General features: G+C 32.3%; 1 protein-coding gene across 3 annotated transcripts in view; it reads right to left on the bottom strand.

Moving 5' to 3' along the window:
• The window catches only part of LOC134707592 (acetylcholinesterase-like), a 43426-nt gene that overhangs the window by 14660 nt on the left and 8955 nt on the right, over window positions 1-19811 (bottom strand). Inside the window, exon 1 of one of the 3 annotated variants that reach the window (XM_063567498.1) lies at window positions 3862-4118. The exons of 1 other annotated variant lie outside the window; for it this stretch is intronic. In XM_063567498.1, coding sequence (XP_063423568.1) covers window positions 3862-4047 — 186 coding nt within the window. In that variant the 5' untranslated portion in view covers window positions 4048-4118. Of the gene's footprint in view, window positions 1-3861; window positions 4119-19811 lie in introns of those variants that run through there. One more of the 3 variants, XM_063567497.1, reaches the window with a different exon arrangement.

Here is a 19811-nt window from a genome sequence, read left to right on the forward strand (position 1 = left end):
GCTTCCCAATGTGACAACAATACAACAGTCTAAATGACGTAAATTCGCCTCTCTTTTGAACTATTTGAATTTTTCCAGGCTTTGTATTCTTGTTCGAAAATCAGGTTATATATCAAATTTATACTCATATCTCAACTGGTCAGGTTAATTGGTGATACTGATCTTTTAACAATTAAAGGGAAACTTCGCAAAAAAATCAAAAATTGATATTATGTTCATTCTGTATAAAAATGCTCAAATTCATAGATATTAAAGTTTTATTCCGCTAGATAAGCGATCACCATCGATTTTAAATTTAGAGTATCAATTCTCCGAGATCCGCCATCTTGTCTTCTTTCCCGATGAATAAAAACGATATGTCTATAAACCACAAAGAAACAAAACTACAGTAACCGATGTAGTCGTAATTGCGTGTCGATATCTTGTCAATCGTACGGTTGTTTAATCCGGCTAACTAACTTGATACGGAAAATATTCTTACTTTTTTTGAAATACCATGGTCTGTTGTTTTTAAACTGTTGATATTGGAATTAAGTGAAAAGTCAAAGTTGAAATCATAATTAAGTGTTCCGTGAAAATTGTTTTCGAAAATCTAATTTGTTCATAATTCTTTAAAGTAATAAACTTTTTTCAAATATATTTTGATCTTCCCTCGTCTGATCACCAGCATGGCTAAAGGTATTACTTCCAAAGGTATTGTGAGGGGTGTGAGGTGACACGTCCAGGTATTCAAGCGATTTCCTGTCGGGCTTGCAAGTTCATGCATCGTTTCACTTCTGCAGGTATTGATCAGTGTATACACGGCTGATAACTTATAACTTATAACTTTCCATTTTGAACTATCAGATGTATAATATACAACTCTGTCTTACTTGTCATTACTAAACTCATACGCTTGTTTATAAATAACATTTCTGGTGTAAAGAATATAATTCATAAAAATATAAATAATACCCAAAAAATAAGATTTGATGAAATTAAAATCTATTTAAATATTTTTTCCAAGGGAGAATTTGGGAAAATGTAATATATAGTCATTGTCAATAGTGAAGGACAGATTGGAACAGACCAGAAATATTGATTTAAAAAAATGTACGCACTTGCCGACGATTCGTTTATACGACTGGATAGAAAGTTACGGAACTATAGCGCAATTTAAAATATATACGTGTATACATTGAACATAAGAAAAAAACATATATTTTGAATAAATAGGGGTAAAAGTGTTGTACATAGACCAGTCCACGTATGCCAACAGTATGTAATCATCGAATGTCGATAGACTACAGTTGTATACCAAAAGAAGAAGAGAACCAATTTGATTTAAATACAGGTCGATGTATAACTTTTGCTTTGGTTCATTGAAGCTGTGGACCTAGGAAAATCACAGATTTATATTTCAATAAGATTGTTCTCAAACAAAGGAAGGAATTCGTCATCACAACTGTTATATATGCCACTGGACGAAAACTAATTATCCCCAGGGGATGTGAATATTTTGCTGGGAAACTTTTGAGTATCAAAGTTTCAAATTAATTTCGGGATTTATTTTCTTTCTTGGTATTCAATAACAGAAAAAAGAATAAATTACTTGTTCGCTAAATAGGGGTATTCTTGTCAGATAAAAGAATTTTAGTTATATTTGAAAAATAGGGAAATATGACATTAAATTGGTTCTGTCTTTTTTTAAACATCGTTAAAACGATGTGTGTCTAAGGTGAACGCCACAAGAACCCTGTAATACTAGTACGAGAGTATAGCATGTAAACATTCCTTCTCAATAATATGGTTGTATTGGAAATCTTTTCATACAGATTGACAACTCATTGTCCGATATGCATGTAATATTTGCCACATGACGCCCATAGTTCTTTCTACCATCATCACCTTATTCTTTGATATTGCTGTAAACATCGATGGTTCACACCCAAACAAAATGGGAGTTATGAACCTTCAGAGCTTCTCCGTGTTATACACTTGTGAAATATATAGACGAAATTTCTGTATTGAAATGAATCTACATCTCACAAACAGGATTTTCAAATAACGATTTTGAGTAATCACCTTACAAACCAATATAAACGTATGGCAAGATATAACCATGAAGGAATTTAGTTTTTGTCAGACGCAAGAACTCATCACTATATCATAAACGTATACGTATATATATATGCATACAGTTTCAAATATCAAGAACAAGCGGTCGATGTCGATAGTCTGTTTTCTAACTGTTGAGAGTTAGACATGTCACTTGTTCATTCTTGGAAGCCTTCATATTCCCCGTCTAACGATGGGAACTCTTTCTGATTGTGTTGACTATAAATGCTTGTATGGTAATTCTGTCGTTTATCTGTACAAGCGGTTGCATTTCCTCTCCTTTCCCAACAAACAAACGAACGAAACGCCACTAGTCTGATTTCTCTGGAGCTCATCCTCAATGGCTCTTATACGCCAGGAAACTTACATGTATACTAATAATGATTGTTTTATGAACAACGATGTATGAACGAACTATTATAAATTCGTCAATATCTGTTATGCATGACTAAAATATAACTTTTATTACAACTACTGTATTACTTATTTGGATTAATGACGGCTATCATGTTCAACATTGCACAAATATTATCATAGAATTTTTTTAAAAATCCTCAAAAATTCTCAAAAGAAATAATGCCTTAGCTTAGATAATTGGTATTCTTTTCACAAAAAGTTCGTGTAAATGATTGTCAAATGAATTTAATTATGTAAGAATAAAATGTTAAAAAGAAACTAAAAAAAAATTATGCATGTTGTATGTTGTATTTTTTTGTCAATTAAAAACTTTAAAATTGCAATAGTTTTATTAGCATTTAAACACAGCCAGATTTGAATACAAGTTAAGAAATTCCGGTAAAGTCAATGATATCAAACAGATGTACAATGGTATATCAAATTGGGTAATATTGCATTTAGTTTTTATTAAAGATTAAAACTACTATTTTTTGCTTCATATTTGAATCTTTACGCCAATTTCCAATTGCCGCTAAGAAAGTAATCAAAAATTGTTTCCTTTTATTTTTATACACTTTCGGAATTACGAATCAGAATTTTATTTTCAATTAATTTACACAATTTAATTATTGTATCTTTATTCTCATCTTGTATTAAATCTTAGTGTATTAACATCATGGCAGCATATACTCTTTCTAATCCTTTCTGTTTATCCTTTCCAAATAACAACATTTATACCTGTGTACGCTTGAACTCACACCTGCGGCTAAATAGCTACAAGGTAAACAAATTGACCTCAAGCCGAGAAATATACAGTGACCTTTACAATATAATATACACACTCTGCTCACACATTAGTTGCATTGAAATGATTATCAAAACAATAACGGTAAATAGAATTGAAATATGTTCAGTTTAATATCAGTAAAAATGTTCAATAAATATTTTATGAACAAAATCTCTACAATAATTAATTAGATTTATTCAAAAACATTTACTAGAGATAATTTTATAGGAGTTTAATTCAATCAATACAAAACGGTATATATATGCATATTCACTTTCGTTCATTCTTATATTGTGGTTAATAACTTCGACCATTCGTCAGCTGTGCGCTTTTAATTACGTATATTGTCGATAAGCTATAAGAGTTAAACAGATTTAATTTTTTCCCAGAATTCAATAAATCGGGCTAATACGTCACGACCCACTCGAGAATTCAACCAAAAAAGTTACAAATACTTGATTTTCTCCGTTATTAGAAGGAATATAAATTTAAAACTTTGCAAATGTGTTTTTTATGTTAAGATGAACATAATTAGATGATAAGTAAAAAATCGCGGAATTTCCCTTTAAATATTCCCCTACCTTGTAACGTAGATGACCCGTTGGAGGAGATGCATATGGAATACCTAGATATTCCTCCACTTCTATATGCGGGACACGAAAAGTTATTTTTCCTCGGATTTTTCCATAACACGTTCTTCTTGTGCATGTAGGAGAACACTGAGATGTACCCAAAACAAAAGCCAAAAAGATTAAAACCTTGAACATTTTGTTCCTTGGTGATTTGTCCTGTAACTTCCAGATAAACGACTGATGACAATAACAGTTACTTATAGTACATAATTATGCAGTTTTTAAATTTTAAAACAGCTAATTGTTTGTTGCAATTGTAACATGTGTAAAATTACAAGGGATTTTTTTTAGGGCAACATCTTTTATTTATTGACAAGTATAATAGGAAATTATTTTTAAGAAGTTATATCCTTATGTAAACTAAAATGTATACAAGATTGAAGAGTACATCATAAGATGTAGAAAGCATATTAAAGTAAAGCTTTATACGATAAGACGACTAAGAAAAAATTTCATAAACTCTTAAACATGTCGAAACAACAGGCAATCCCCGATCATTAGTCAAATGCCTACAGATCTCAAACCCGCTGGCAGAACTAAATTTAAGACTGGTAGAGCATTCTCAGCACCGACTGTTAATATAAAAGTTATCAAATTCAGCTATATATAGCATGTTGTCAAGTTGAAAGGCTAATTCGGACAGAAGACAGAAAATTACAATAAAAAAAGATAATTTCTACAGATTCTCAACGATATAAAATTATACATGAATACGAAAAGTAAAATGGAAAAAAATTTACAAAACATACAACTTGCACTCTAAGAGTACCATTGATGGGTTAAGTTGAGAATCATACCGGAAAACAGGAAATACCCTTCTAAGACACTCCCTTTTAATGATTCAAAGCTATTCAGTAATGGAGTGTATGTCAATGTATGGTTTTCTGTAATGATACGAGTTTTTCTACATTTTCACGGTGGGTATGGTTGTCCTGCGAGAGAACGTACTGTGCTGGTGATTCGGTCCTGGCGGGTGCTGGTGATCAATGAAAAAATGTAAACAAAGACGAAAATGATGATTTTTGACGTTTTCACTAATAAAAAATTGAAGAAAACAGTTGAGATTTTTCAATTTTGTTTCTTATGGGTTCATATATAAACCATTGAAAAGTTGACCCTCTAAACTGTTTCAGTTAGCCTAACACAAAAATGCTCATTTTCAGAAAATCTCAAACTGAAAAAATAAAACAAAAATGCTCAAAATGACATATAGTCCGCTTTCTATACCACAATCCACACGACAAAACTATTTTGTAAAAAAACATTGCAATTTATAAAAATTTAGCATTTTCTCAATTTACTCATGTCCTGATACTGTGCTGGTGGGTCCTGTCATTGTGCTGGTGGGTCCTGATACGGTGCTGGTGATTTTGGATTAGAAGTTGGTCATATTTAAACAAATGTTACAAAATCAATAAAATTGGGCAGCTAATTGTTGTCAATAGGATCTATTACTCCTATTTAGCTCTTGTGCATCCATTTGGCTGTTTAATATGTGTTTTCAAATGATCGTAACTTGTAAAACATAATTACATAAAAGGGCAACATCTTTCGTCCAATATCAGAGAACAATATATAGTATCTAAAATAAGAATAGTTTTATTAATATATTAAATGCCCCTTACATTGATGCCTCAACAATGATCAAAGCCCATGCCGCATAGACATGTTTGTCAGCGCTCCGCATACCCCTCCCCACTTCCACCCAACCAACCCTCCTCATTTCCTCCTTCATTGTTACAGTGGTGTACCAACACAACAATTTATCACATTAAATAATTACACAAAGACACACATTATTGAACAACGAATGCTCGCAGGTACTGAAAGCTAGTTCAAAGCCGCATTTTCAACTAATAGATAAACCATGTTCTCATATACAAAAATCTCAATCGTGTCGATTAAAAGTCTCAAAACTTAAGTTCACATTTTAATGTTTGATGAGCGGCAGAAATTTGAAAGTGTACAGTGAATCTTGTGCTCACAACAGTTATTGTCATAAATATGTTTACATGAGACTTATAAAGGAATTAAGAAGGTACCAAGAAATGTTTTACAGTTCAATTTAATGATCATGAATGGAAGGTGAATGGAAACTGTGAGTGTCAAAATATAAAATTGCTTATAAATTTTGCTGGACCCAGTTTCGTTATCTGATCTGAATTTTCTGAAATGTGCAAGGTGGAAAGACATTTTGATTTTTTTTACTCGGAAAGTTTTGCCCTAATTGCTTGAACTTTTGCAATATTAAAGCCAATTTCAATGAATGTGAAGACAAAGGGAATATCTTTGGTTATATTGCTTGATGAACAGAAAAGTCATTGTTAGGTAATGTAAACTACCCTACTTTAAGAGTATACTAGTCCGACAAATGACACATCTTTCTGTCTGTAGGACCAGGCTACTTCGAAAGGAGGGTACGGTTTAGCTTACAAGCAAGCTAACAAAAGATATTATGTTTGCCTATATACTCGATGGAATCGGCTGTAACTAAAAACTCGAATACATTTTAACATACAGTGGTCATATTTGTTGATGAATATTGTTTTTCCTAGATTCACTCTTGAAAAATCATTTGGTAACATTTGATCAAGTAATTTCAGAAAAGATCTTTTTGTAATTGCGGACGCCAAGACAATACATGAACCTCACACGACCCCTCGACACAGGTGAGCTTATATATGATCTTATAGCGATTCAGGTTGATAAACATTTGAAATTAAGCCAGTTTTTGTGTGTGTGTAGATTTGTATTGTTTTAAACTGTTATGACCTTTTAAAGTTAAATGTAGGTGTTTAATCTAAGAATTTCTTTTTTAAACTCAATTGGTAGTATGAAGCTATTGATTGATCGATTGTTGGTTGCTAAACGTCCAGTGGCAAATATTTCATGCATATTCAAGACGAGAACAAGTTCACAATAAATACAATAGGTAGGTCTTGTCATAAAAGAGGCCAATAGTCGTTGATATTTGGACTGCCACTGAAAAATGAGGATGTATTGGATAGGAACAGAAATTTTGCCTTGTAGCAGGCCACCTACGGACCCATCAAAGAGTTGCTGCAAGGGTTATTAACGTGCAAAGAGCGTGTCGCTCTCTTTACACGAGACATAGGATTTAACGTCCCCATTCTAACCGGACGCGACTGCGAACTTGATACATCCGGCACAGCCAAACGGACGCCCCACTTCGGCAAGCGTTTTACTGCCGGTCAGGAGAAGACCAAGTGACCATATTTCTATTTCCCAGTAACCCTTGGGGAATTTTGAAAGGCACAATTAACAAAGCAAACTTTAGTTTCAAATACTTTTAAATAGATTTTTAAGGATAATGTACCCTTGCGTTGATCCAATGCTATAAACATAACAAAAATCTTTTTACAAACGTCTGTGAATTTTCTACAAAAATAGTGATTTTCTTTTCACCAATTTTTTTTTTTCTACTAAAAACAGTAATGAACTATCAATATTATTGCTTTGCAAGAAGTTTCCCCTTGATATATGTACAAAATTATGTCTCTATTATTCATTGTCTGTGCTGTTTTGATACTTTTGCAGTTTGCACATTTCGTAATTGACAAGCCACAGAAGAGGTCATAAACCATACACAAAAAGATAAAATATTGATCTGAGTACTTAATTTGCATCTCTGAACCCCCACCCCGGTTTGTTTTTTAAGAGGGTGTCTAAAAATGATCGATTACAGACAGCCGAGTACGCATTTTACTTTCCAGGCGTGTTTAAGTTGATTGTTACTGTCCTGAAAACGGATAGATGGATACAAAAATGTTTGATATATCTGGCTTTAGATTCGTTTTTTTTTAAAATATAAATTAAGGCTACATTTAAATATAATAATACTAAGAATTCACAATATAAAAAAATGCAAAAAAAAATGGACTACAGAGATGGTGTGTTTGACACACAAAACTTAAAAGCTTAGTGATATTATCAATATTAAAATAAAAGTGTATTTTAGTTAGGTATTTTTTTCCATTTACTCATTTTCAATTATAATTAAGGCACATTTGATTTTTATTCATAAAAATATTTAAATATAGTTAAGTAGGACACATTGTTCACTTCCTCCCCCGTAATTCTTTATCAAAAATATTTATTTATTTTGGAATTTTGAAATGAAAAAGCTAAGAAATCTTAGTTTTGTTTATAGTGGTCTCTAGGTTAATGAACGGCAATAAAACGACTGTTTTGTTGCTTAATTTTTCTTTGATGCGTCATAAGTACCATGCAAAGTATATTACAACAATATTATATTGCAAAAGTCGTGCAAGTTCGTTTAACGGAATTGTCCTGACGCGGTGCTGGTGATAAGAAAAACGGTCCTGGTTCTGTGCTCCGATGTCCTGGTTCTGTGCCTTTTTATTTTAGTTAAAAGTGGCATATATTCAAGATCATTGATGCTGTACTGTTATTGACTAATTAACTGTTGCCTGCTTTCTTGAAATTGACATTGTTTTGAATCCGTTTACTGTTATTATGCAAGATCACCAAAATACGTTGTAATATATACAATACTTATAAAAAGTAGATGATGTGGTAAGTATTGTATATATTACAACGTATTTTGGTGATCTTGCAAAATTATCGTAATCCCGAAAATCGTAAACATATTTTCTTATCTTAAAAGGGGACAAGAAGGGTTCCATTAACAGGCCAATAATTAAGATTACAGTTAATTTAAAAAAAAAAAAAAAAAAATAGGGTATTTTTTCTTGCATAATATACTTTGCATGGTACTTATGACGCATCAAAGAAAAATTAAGCAACAAAACAGTCGTTTTATTGCCATTCTGATACAATGTAAACAAACCCACCAGCACAGAATCAGGACCCACCAGCACCCGTCAGGACCGAATCACCAGCAAAGTACGTTCTCTCGCAGGACAACCATACCCACCGTAATTTTGAAAAGTTTAACTGTTGACTCATTCTTTCGACAATTTTACGAATGCCGATGCATATAGAAATGTATTCCAATTCTCATAACCACATTCCGTCCTCTTTACTTCGAATGTGATTTATCACTAATTTTGTACTTAATGAAAAGCACAAGGAGTGACACAAGTCTGCTTATCCTTCATAGTACCTGAGATCATGTCCTGTTTTGGAAGTCATCGTGTTGATCAGTCTTTAACTTTTTATGATGTATTTTTTTAGACTGGGATAAGTCTTTTCTTCGTTTTACGTGTTGTTATACTTTTTTCGGTCTTCCCCGTCTATTTAGACACTTAAGACTTTTCTTATCCCAGGAACAGATTACCTTAGTCGTATTTAGCACACCTTTTCCGATTTTTTGGTCATCAATGCTCTTCAACTTTGTACTTGTTTGACTTTACAACTGTTTTGATCTGAGCGTCACTGGTGAGTCTTATGTTGACGAAACGCGCGTCTGGCGTATTCAATTATTATCTTGGTACCTTTGATAACTAATAAACAATAACAAATATCCTTACTCAGTACTGGTTGTCAGTTTGCCTTCGACTTACAAGTTTGAATATTCTTTTGGTATCTTCTGCCTCGCTCTTGAAAAAACTTGTATATGGGATTTTCCCTCTCCTCTCTACAAAAAGAGAGTTGTTGTTTCAGCAGACAAGCCTTTAAATGTATTGTTCTGTATACAAAAATCATAACTGAATTGCCTCACAAAACATCTTTGACCCTTATCATAGATTTACCTATATCATTGACTTGTTTTTAAAGTAAATCTGAAATATATCCTTTTTAATGTAGAAAAACACGACACAAAACTTTCTTACTTTAGAATTGAGATCCAAAACTTTCCAAACAGTCTTTTAAAAATCATGTATAGCAGGCAGACTTGTTTATATATTCAATTTAACATATTTCTAAAAAGGTTTCCTACAGTAAAAGGGGCCTTCACGAATATTGTAATGAATCATTCTCAACCATCGGTGTAACCTCGATTACTTTTTTAGGTGTTGAGAAAGATAAGAGACTAAAAATCAAGGATATAATTCCACATAGGTGTACGGTCTTCTTACCCTTACGTAACACATGCAATCACCCTAGTTTTGTTATGGTCTGTGTCGCTGAGTCTTCATTAATTATAGTTTTTCATTGTTTAGTTCGTTCAATGCTGTCTCTTTTTTACGTTTTCTTTTTTTGCATTTGAGTTGTCAGTTTGTTTTCGACTAATGAGTTGGAATATCCCTTTGATATATTGGGCATTTCTCATCTCTCTTCTCTGATGCATGTTTCTGTAGAAGAAACTTACCAAAAATTCTTATGAATTTGTGTATTCATCAGTGACAGTGGCGCTCGAATCAAATAGCTCGAATGCCAAGTCAAATACGAAATTGAAGAGTATAAAAAACGAAATATCATAAGCATTGTGCCAAATCCAAATAAACCAATCTTTGCCTTGGGGTAGAAAAACCTTAGTATTTGTAAATTTTGAAAACATTTTTTAAAAGATCGTACATGACGTTGGTGTATCTCTATTAATCAGTTTAAAATGTTGATGTTCACTTAATATACTGACTTCATTGATATAACTGTTGTCCTTCTTCAAAAACTGCTTCAACAGGAAAAGGACTAGATCAAAATTATAAAAGTTTTATGGTCATCATAATGAATTGGTTGATCTAAGCAATGTGTCTGTGTTTCAACTGATAAGAGATACGTGTCGCGGTCTTAGATCTGAATATATAAAGATATTCGACTGGTGTGTAATTAGCTGACTGTGACATTTTACCCAAGTCTGGATTTGCATGGTAGTGATAAATGCAAATCAGGATCTGCTTGGCATATATACGCTTATGGGCTCACTCACTCCTTATTGGAGTTTTATTGCAATTCCTACATTTTTGTTAACAATTATTTAACTGAGCTACGCAGTTCTATTGTTGCCTCATATTTAAATTGACTGTAAAAATATAGTCAAGAACAATAAAATATTGATATTTTGTCATAACTATTGATATTTTGTCATTGTAATGTTTCTTAAACCTTATATTAAAATCTATAAACTTGTTTAGACATGATGCATTTAACTTTGTTGAACAGTTAAATTAAAAATGTTGTTACATGAATATTTTAATTGATTAAACAATGTGGAAGAGTGCATCATAAGATGTAGAAAGCACTTGAACGTAAATCTTTATATGAGAATACGACTGAAAACAAATTGAATTTGTTATATTTTATAAACTCTTGAAGATGTCGAAACAACAGGCAGTGACCGATAACCAGTCAAATGCCTTCAGATCTCAAACCCGACGACAAAATTTAATGAAAGACTTGGAGAGCAATCTCAACAACTTCTTCGAGTATGAAATTTATCAAACTTAGCTACTAAGTATATAGGGTGTTCTAAAGTTGAAAGGATAACTTGGACGAAATTTTAAACTTCAGACGGCAAATAATAAAGGGAAAAAAATGTCTGCAGATTGTCAAAGATTTAAGATTATAAATATATAAGAAAAGGGAATTCGGAAAAATTTACAAAACATAAAACTTGCACTTTTTAAAGACTTACATTGATGTGTTAAGTTGATTATCATGTCTGAAAACAGCTTAGGTGCTATTAAGATTAGTGTTGTCAAATCGAACAGTTCTGACTACCCGGTTACTCGGATAATCGTTAGGCCGATTAATCGGTTAACCGATAGTTTTAGTTGACGTTTCCAGACTTTATCTATAGTACCCTACAAATGTCATTTCAAATAATACGATAAAATGATGTTTGTCCTTTAATAATGAATTGTACATGTTGTATGAATTTCTATAAATTGTATAAATTTCCCTTTGATTTTGATTTGTTTTGATTTGATTCTAAATCTTTTTTCGTATATTGTTTTAAAAACATATCAAAATAATAATCTTGAAATCATTCAAATTCTTTTATGGAAACTCATACAATTTATGGAAACTCATACAATTTATAGAAATTCATACAATTCACAAGCGACAACTATCCATGCTCTACTCTTTATTATCAGCCAAAAATCAAACTCTTCTAGACATTTTTAAACGCCAATCATCAATCAGTTTTGACTATCCAAAAAAAGCTTCTTCTTTTGTGCAATGGAAAAACTCCAATAATACTATCTTCCAAATATATGGAAACTTCAAAGCAATCTGCCTATCAAATCTAGATGGAAAACATTAGTAAACCTTTAAATGTCCAACTACTGGAATAATGCTCTTCAAACTGATACAGTCCAAAAGACATCACTTAAATATCCAGCTATAAACTAACTGGAAAGCCGCATATCTCCTACACAACATTGCAACCTACAATTAAAGATGTTTGAAAAGGTATAATCAAAAGTAAGATGATGACACGAACATATACCATACCAGCTGTTCGGCCTAAATTTAGCAGATATGAAATTGCTCCAACATGTCAAATGTGCAATCAAGAACAACAAGACCTATAAACTTTCAATTCAATCAAAATTTATTAAACCAAATTCATTGGAGAAATGAAATGAAATCGAAAGAAAAATTTATAGATAGACATAAAATCACAGTCCTTATTATTGATTGTACAAACTTCACACATATATTTAGTGATAACAGGCTCAGTATAGAAGAACTAGAAATGATCACAAGAGATGCATAAATCAAGACTAAATTGATAAGTGTGTAATGGCTGTTGAAATTTTTCACTCAACTTCAACAAAAGTGCAAACGCTGAAATGTCTCGCCTTCTTTGCTAACCATTGATAGTATGTTGATAGTCCTAAATATCAAGCTTAACTACAACTATCATATGATCTTGGTATGATTCAAGAAAATGAAGCCAGGGTCATATAAACCAAACGAGAAATACATGTACACATTAAAAAAATCATTCAATACACAAAGTATAGTTGAACTATTGCTTATTGTTTCTAAGAAACAGAATTAACCAAGACGTGTACACTCTACAATCATTCAATACACTAAGTATAGTTGAACTATTTCTTATAGTTTCTGAGAAACAGAATTAACCAACAGAACTAACCATTGACCAATGAATTATAAAAATGAGCTCAATGTCAGATGAACTATGCCAGGCAGACGTTTGTATCTAACAATCCTTTTACACAACAAATATAGTTAACCTATTGATTATAGTTTAAGAAAAACAGGCTTAAACACAAAAACGTATCACTGAGTAATGAACCGTGAACATGAGGTGAAGGTCAAATAAAACCTGCGAGACTGACATGTACATCATAAAATATTTCCATACACCAAATATAGTTGACCTGTTGCATAAAGTATTAGAAAAAAACTCTTAAACTAAACTTTGCCCATTGAACCATGCAAATGAAGCCAAGGTCAGATGACACCTGCCATTTGAACATGTACACATTACATCCATTCCATACATCACATATGGTATACCTAATAAAAAGTAAAAACACAAAAATACCGAACTCCGAGGAAAATTCAAAAAGGAAAATCAAAAATCAAAAGGCAAAATCAAAAGTCCAAACACATCAAACGAATGGGTAACAACTGTCATATTCCTGACTTGGTACAGGCATTTTCTAATGTAGAAAATGGTGCACGTCTTGGTTAATACAGTATAAGTAAAAAAGACCAAAACACAAAAACTAAATTATAATCACTGAACCATGACAATGAGGTCAAGGTCAGATGATAACTGCCAGTTGGACATATACACCTTCCATACAACAACTATACCAGACCTATTGATTATAGTATCTGAGCATTGGACTTGACTACCAAAACTTAACCTTGTTCACTTATCCATGGAAAGAGTTAGAGGTCAAGTGAAAACTGTTTGACAGGCATTAGGACCTTGCAAGGCATGCGCATATCAAATATAGTTATCATATCACTCATAATGATGCACAAATTAACATAACAAAAAACTAAACTTTTTGTTCAAGTAGTAACTGAACCATGAAAATGAGATCAAGGACAATGGACATGTGACAGACGGAAACTTCGAAACATAAGGCATCTATATACAAAGTAGGAAGCATCCAGGTCTTCCACCTTCTAAAATATAAAGCTGTTAAGATGCTATTTTACGCTGCCGCCGCCAGATCACTATCACTATGTCGAGTTTTTTGTCATAAAAGACGCAGGCTCAACAAAATGCATATTACAAAGAAATAAGCAAAAATGTTCATCGAGAAAAGATCCTTAACTAATACAAAAAGGAGGAAATCGACTGTCGACTTCTTATTACAGGTATTGCTCTTTGATCATAATAACCATTTGTTCGCATTTTTGCCTCATGTCTTTAAAATCATAATAGATAGATATTATCTTTTAAAAATAAGCAAAATAAGACCTGCAAGACAAGATTTTCAATTAAAAATTATGGAAAAAAACGTCCTACAACTCCTTTTTGCCCTTTAATGACGAGTTTGACCAATTTCTTTCAGTTTTGCTCTTCTATGATAAAATCGTTATAGATAAATAGAAACTTTGAACGCCAAAAAAGATCAGCATGAATAATCTCCAAGCAAGTCAAATTTTAACGATACACTTAGTAGAATGTCACTCTTTATAGGAGTGCTTGCCCTTAACTGATCTTTTTCTTTGTTGAGCAAACCATAAATCAAATAAAGATAAACTAAACAGACAAATAGTATCAGCAATGCAAGATCATTAAAAAAAAGATTTTTTTCATGAATTCTATTGTTTTCTACAATGTTCAATAGTGTCCTTTAAATTAGAGCTTCTAGTTTATAATTGACTTTTAACCTGACAAGTTAATATTTCTTAATATCTAAGTTCTGGTTATGTAGTTCTCAACATTTTGAACATTTCTGTAACTGTTTGATTTATCTATAGGGATTTTCAATGTAATAGACTTGAAATTACCCCTATATTCTTTTCTTTTGTCATGTCAGCCATGCTGGTTGGCCATCCAGATCAACAGACATAATATTTAGACCCGTTACAAAATGTATGGTTGTGGACAAATTTGGTTCAAATTGGCCTAGTAGTTTCAGAGAAGAAGATTTTGGCAAAAGTTCACGACCAATGGATGTCAAGTGATGAAAATAGCTCACTTCCCATTTTGGTCTAGGTGAGATAAAAAAAAATGAATTCATTTGGTAAAAATGGAATGTTTAGCAAATGCTGGTATAACGGCACCAAACCAATTTAAAACTTCGTAATAAAGGCACTATAGGTCTGTCAGTTAAGTATTGGACAATTAGTATTCTTGGTGCAAGAAATAAAACTGAAACTATACTTGCTTTAATAATTCAGGACAACACACAGGTAGCATACCCGTGTAAAGCTGTTATCCTAAAAGTCAAAGATCAAACATACAAAGTGTAGAATGACAACACTAAAAATGACATCAACTCCAATAAAGTGATCACTTGCATGGAGACAGACCAAACATTTGCTCAGAATGCTTTATTTTGTCGCACATTATTCCTACATCCAACCTTATGTGTCAAGGCCAAAAATAACAATAACATAACAACAAAGTCTGTAGATATGATTGATTCATGACAGAGTCACTTACACACACTAGCACCCATGCAATTCATGAAATAAAATAGCAATTTCTTTCCAACAGCTTAGCTGGATTATTTTGTTTAGTAAAGAGAATATATTCAGTAATTGTCAACATGTTAAAAAACTCTAATACCTTTTGAAATATATTGGCTGGGAGATAGTATATGATATTTATTAAGAGCGGAAAGTTGACAATAGGAAATCTGAAACTAATATTTGTAATCCTAAATTCTAGGTGTTTTGTCAACATCAGTCTCAAGAAAAAGATCTCATATCATCTCAGAATTTAAATTCTATGCTGAAAATATCAATAGTGGTGCTGGGAATCTTTGCCAATGCTGGTGATATGAAAACCCTTAAATAGGATAAGGTTATCCCTCGTTGTTATGTAAAACTGTTCAACAATAGCCTATAACCCATATATAATAATAAGAAACATTAAGTTGGAACCAGCTTCAATTCAGAAACGGGACCACCAAATACTGATTTTCTTGACTTTTTAATGAGACAAATGATAAAGAAGTGGGGAATGTGTCCATGGAATACAGATGATGTCCTCGCTTGCTTTCAGCTTCCACATTGTGAACTTTCCATTAATATGTAGCAACATTCCAGGCAGCAGTGCTTGCATACGGATTACATATCTCCAAATTGATACGATAGTTCCGGGCTTGTATATCGTATTATGATTTCCTTGATAGAGGGTTGCTCCTCACAAGATAGCTATTAAACCAAGAGTTCCAAATGGTGAAATTGAATTCATGGAATAACTGTATCAAATATGTTCCTTTTGTCGTACCTACAATCCCCTTCCCTTTTCACGAATGAGACCTACAGAATAAGACTATTTACCTTGTTTGTAATAACATGAGCAACACGGCGTTTGCTACACGTGGAGCACGATCTGCTTATCCTTCCGGAGCACCTGAGATCACCACCAGTGTTTGGTGGGGTTCTTGTTGCTTAGTCTTTTGTTTTCTATGTTGTGTCTTGTGTTCTATTACTTGTCTGTTTGTCCTTTTGATTATAAGCAATGTCGTTGTCAGTTTATTTTCGATAAATGAAGTTTACTGTCCCTTTGGGTTGCAGTTATGCGTCTGAAGGTTTAAAAAAATCATCATGATATGAGTTTTTAAAGCAAAATCACTGATCTCAAATTTCCGTTGAATGGGACTATCGGTATATGATGCTGTTTAGATAATCATAAAAAAGAAAGAAAAAAACAAATGTTATTTGATAGATAACTTTTAATTCTTCATCATTACATATAACGTTTATATGGTTTATACCTATAGGAACATTTGAAAGTAAAGGGATACAAATAATTATACCAAAAGTCAAGTTTTGGTTGTTTAAAGTTGATTTCGTTGGTAATAACTGTTTTGCCATCGACATAATTCAGTTTGTTGATTGATTTTCTCTCAGAATTGTACTTCCTCATTTTCAAATCACAGGATCGCCAGTTTCTAGAATTTATCAAGAATAAGTATATATTGTGTATTTAATATTTTTCATTTATCTTCTTGATATTTATATATACAAGTTTCTATTGTATGTCTATTTTTTGCCTTTTTTTTTTTAACTATTTCTAATGTGTTCCTTGATTAGCCAAAACTATCGCGCAGGTATACATTTTTATAGTCAGCATTTGTTTGGTTTATTACTCTTATTCCTTTGATTGCTTTTATTTCTGTCAGTTTGCTGAATTTTAGTATTGTTACGTTAATTTTAACAATGTCCATCCAGCGATGGCCGGTATTTGTCGTTTCAGAAAATTTGGTTACCCTATTTGTAAACTATCTTAATATATGCCTTTATAATTCCGCAAATTGTCCTTCTAATAACATAATGCACACTTGTATCATTAGGCATTCATTACAATAAAAAAAAACACGTATAGCCCTTGGATTAATGTGTCAGGGTGATAAACACACGTCGTCGCATCACTGAAGAGACATGTGTTGTCGAAATGCGCAACTGGTGCCAGAAAATTGGTACCGTTAATTTTATTCGTCTTTGGTGATTATGTTTTCCCTCGTATATCAATCTACCATAACACCTTTACCCAAGGGCAGTATTCATATAATATCATACCCTTTTTTTACGAAATTGCTGATGAGTTGCATTGTCCTTTTAGAAACCTCTGCATCACGTGCTGTATAGGAGAACTTTGGATGTCCTACTGTCGGTACACCAAATACATCCCAACCATGTTGTATTCCTAGTAATGAAATTATCTGAATTACAATTTACACCCAATCTCAAAAGTGTGATATTTTTACTTTTCCGGTTTAAATAAGAGATAATATATGCACTACACTTCATTCAAAAATATAAATGTTTCGATTTTATATAATCTTTATTGGTCTTCACACTAGCTGCACTATTTCATTCTAATGAATAAAGAAATATATTTATTTAACATACAACGTGGAACCTACTTCTTAAACGGTATATGGAAGGATACTGATAGTCAACTTATTTACACGTATTATAAAAAAAAAGATGTGGTATGATTGTTAAAAAGACAACTGTTTACAAGAGATCAAATGACACAGAAATTAACAACTTTAGGTAACCCTACGGCCTTCAACAATTATCAAAGTCCATACTGCAGAATCAGCTATAAAGGCCCCGAAATAATCAATGTAAGACATTTTCAAATGAGAAAAACTAACAGGCCGGCAGAATTTATGGACAAAAAAATGAACGAAAAACAAATATGAAACACAGCAACAAACGACTATCACTGAATAACTGGCTCCTGACTAGGGACAGACACATACATACAAAATGTGGCGATTTTAAACATGTTAGTGGGATCCAAACCCTCCCCTGACCTGGGACAGTGGTGTAACAAAAAAGAATAAGAACGTAACAAAAACAGTTGAAAAAGGTTTTATTAATCGGACCAGTAAGAAATATTTATACCTATCCAATCAGGTCCGGGTACGTTTTGAGAAACATACTCAAAACTGAGTGTATAAACATTCGTTTGCCATTTAGAAATCATATCTGCTAGTTTCATCATTGGTGCGAAAAGTGCCATATCTGCAAGGACTTGTAAGCCCTGAAATGATAATGTTTTTTCTAGTATTTTTTTAAACTTAGTCGCAAACAAACCTTACACCTTACTAAATAAATTTGGTGATGTATTTACTGTCTTCTAATTGGTTAAAAGTATTGTTATTATTTTTAATGTTGTCAATTTTTATGGCGACACGCCGACTCTGACTTTGTGTATTCATACGCTAACAAGTGTGTACGCTGTTATTGTAATATAAATAACATAAAACGTTCTATGAGCCTTATTTTTGATAGAAACCATTTTATAATGAATGGCAATAATTCAAAATAAATAATAGCCAATCAATTAATATGTAAAGAATTTTTCCCTAGATTTGCGTAATTAGTCTTAAGATTCTTTTCTCCATAACTATATATTTTTAAAAGAAAATAACGTTTGCTTAATATCATATCCCCCCTCATCGCATAGGGTTTACACATCTCGAATAACACATTACGCGTATGCATGCTTGTTTACATTATATTGACTTCATTAACAGTGTTGTTCTTCTGATACAAAAACTACAACAGAGTTATCAAAAAGAACGACTAAGATCGATACTTCATTGGCAAATCTGGTGACTGATGCACAGTATATGAATCTCGACTCACTACCAACATTTTTGAATGAAATATTTTGGCTCGGTATAGATTCTCATGGTTGGTGATTAATAAGGAGAAATGCACCCATCAATGAACTCGGTCTTGGTCAAAATATAAAATAGTCAATTATCAATCCCATTTTGAGTGATGGTTTATCACTTGAAATTCTGTTTCAACGTATGTTATTCAAATAACACAACTGATGTCACATTAGGAACAGAATGTACATATCATTTTGGAGCACCTGATGGCACCTTTGCTCTTCTGTGTACTCGTTCATCTTATCGTCGTTTTTCTTGTTCATGCCATGGTCAGTTTTTTTCGACTAAATAATTTCAAATGCTCCCTTGGCATCACCCGCCATTTTTTTACTCATTTTACTACAGTACTAGGAATCAATCTATTTATTTTCAGCAACAACCATAATTTCATAATATGTTCTTTGTGAATATTTTTCACAATGATATGCGCTTGTTGTTATCAAAACATTCCTTCAACATGTATTGTCGTCGCAATTTTTGTTCGCAGGTAAGTTAGAACACGTCTTTGTTTTTCCAACGAGTAAAATCTGTCTATTCTTAAATTATCAACTTACTGGAGGATAATTTGATAGGTTTAATCTCTCCCAGATCTTTAATTCTTTTTTCACGTTTTCTATAAAATAGATATGTTTGATCCAAAAACATTAAGTATCAAAATAAAATCTGTTTTTACTATTTTTTGCTAGTATTTTCATAGTTTCA

The sequence above is a fragment of the Mytilus trossulus genome, chromosome 2, assembly GCF_036588685.1.
Source record: "Mytilus trossulus isolate FHL-02 chromosome 2, PNRI_Mtr1.1.1.hap1, whole genome shotgun sequence".
Classification (NCBI taxonomy): Eukaryota; Metazoa; Mollusca; class Bivalvia; order Mytilida; family Mytilidae; genus Mytilus; species Mytilus trossulus.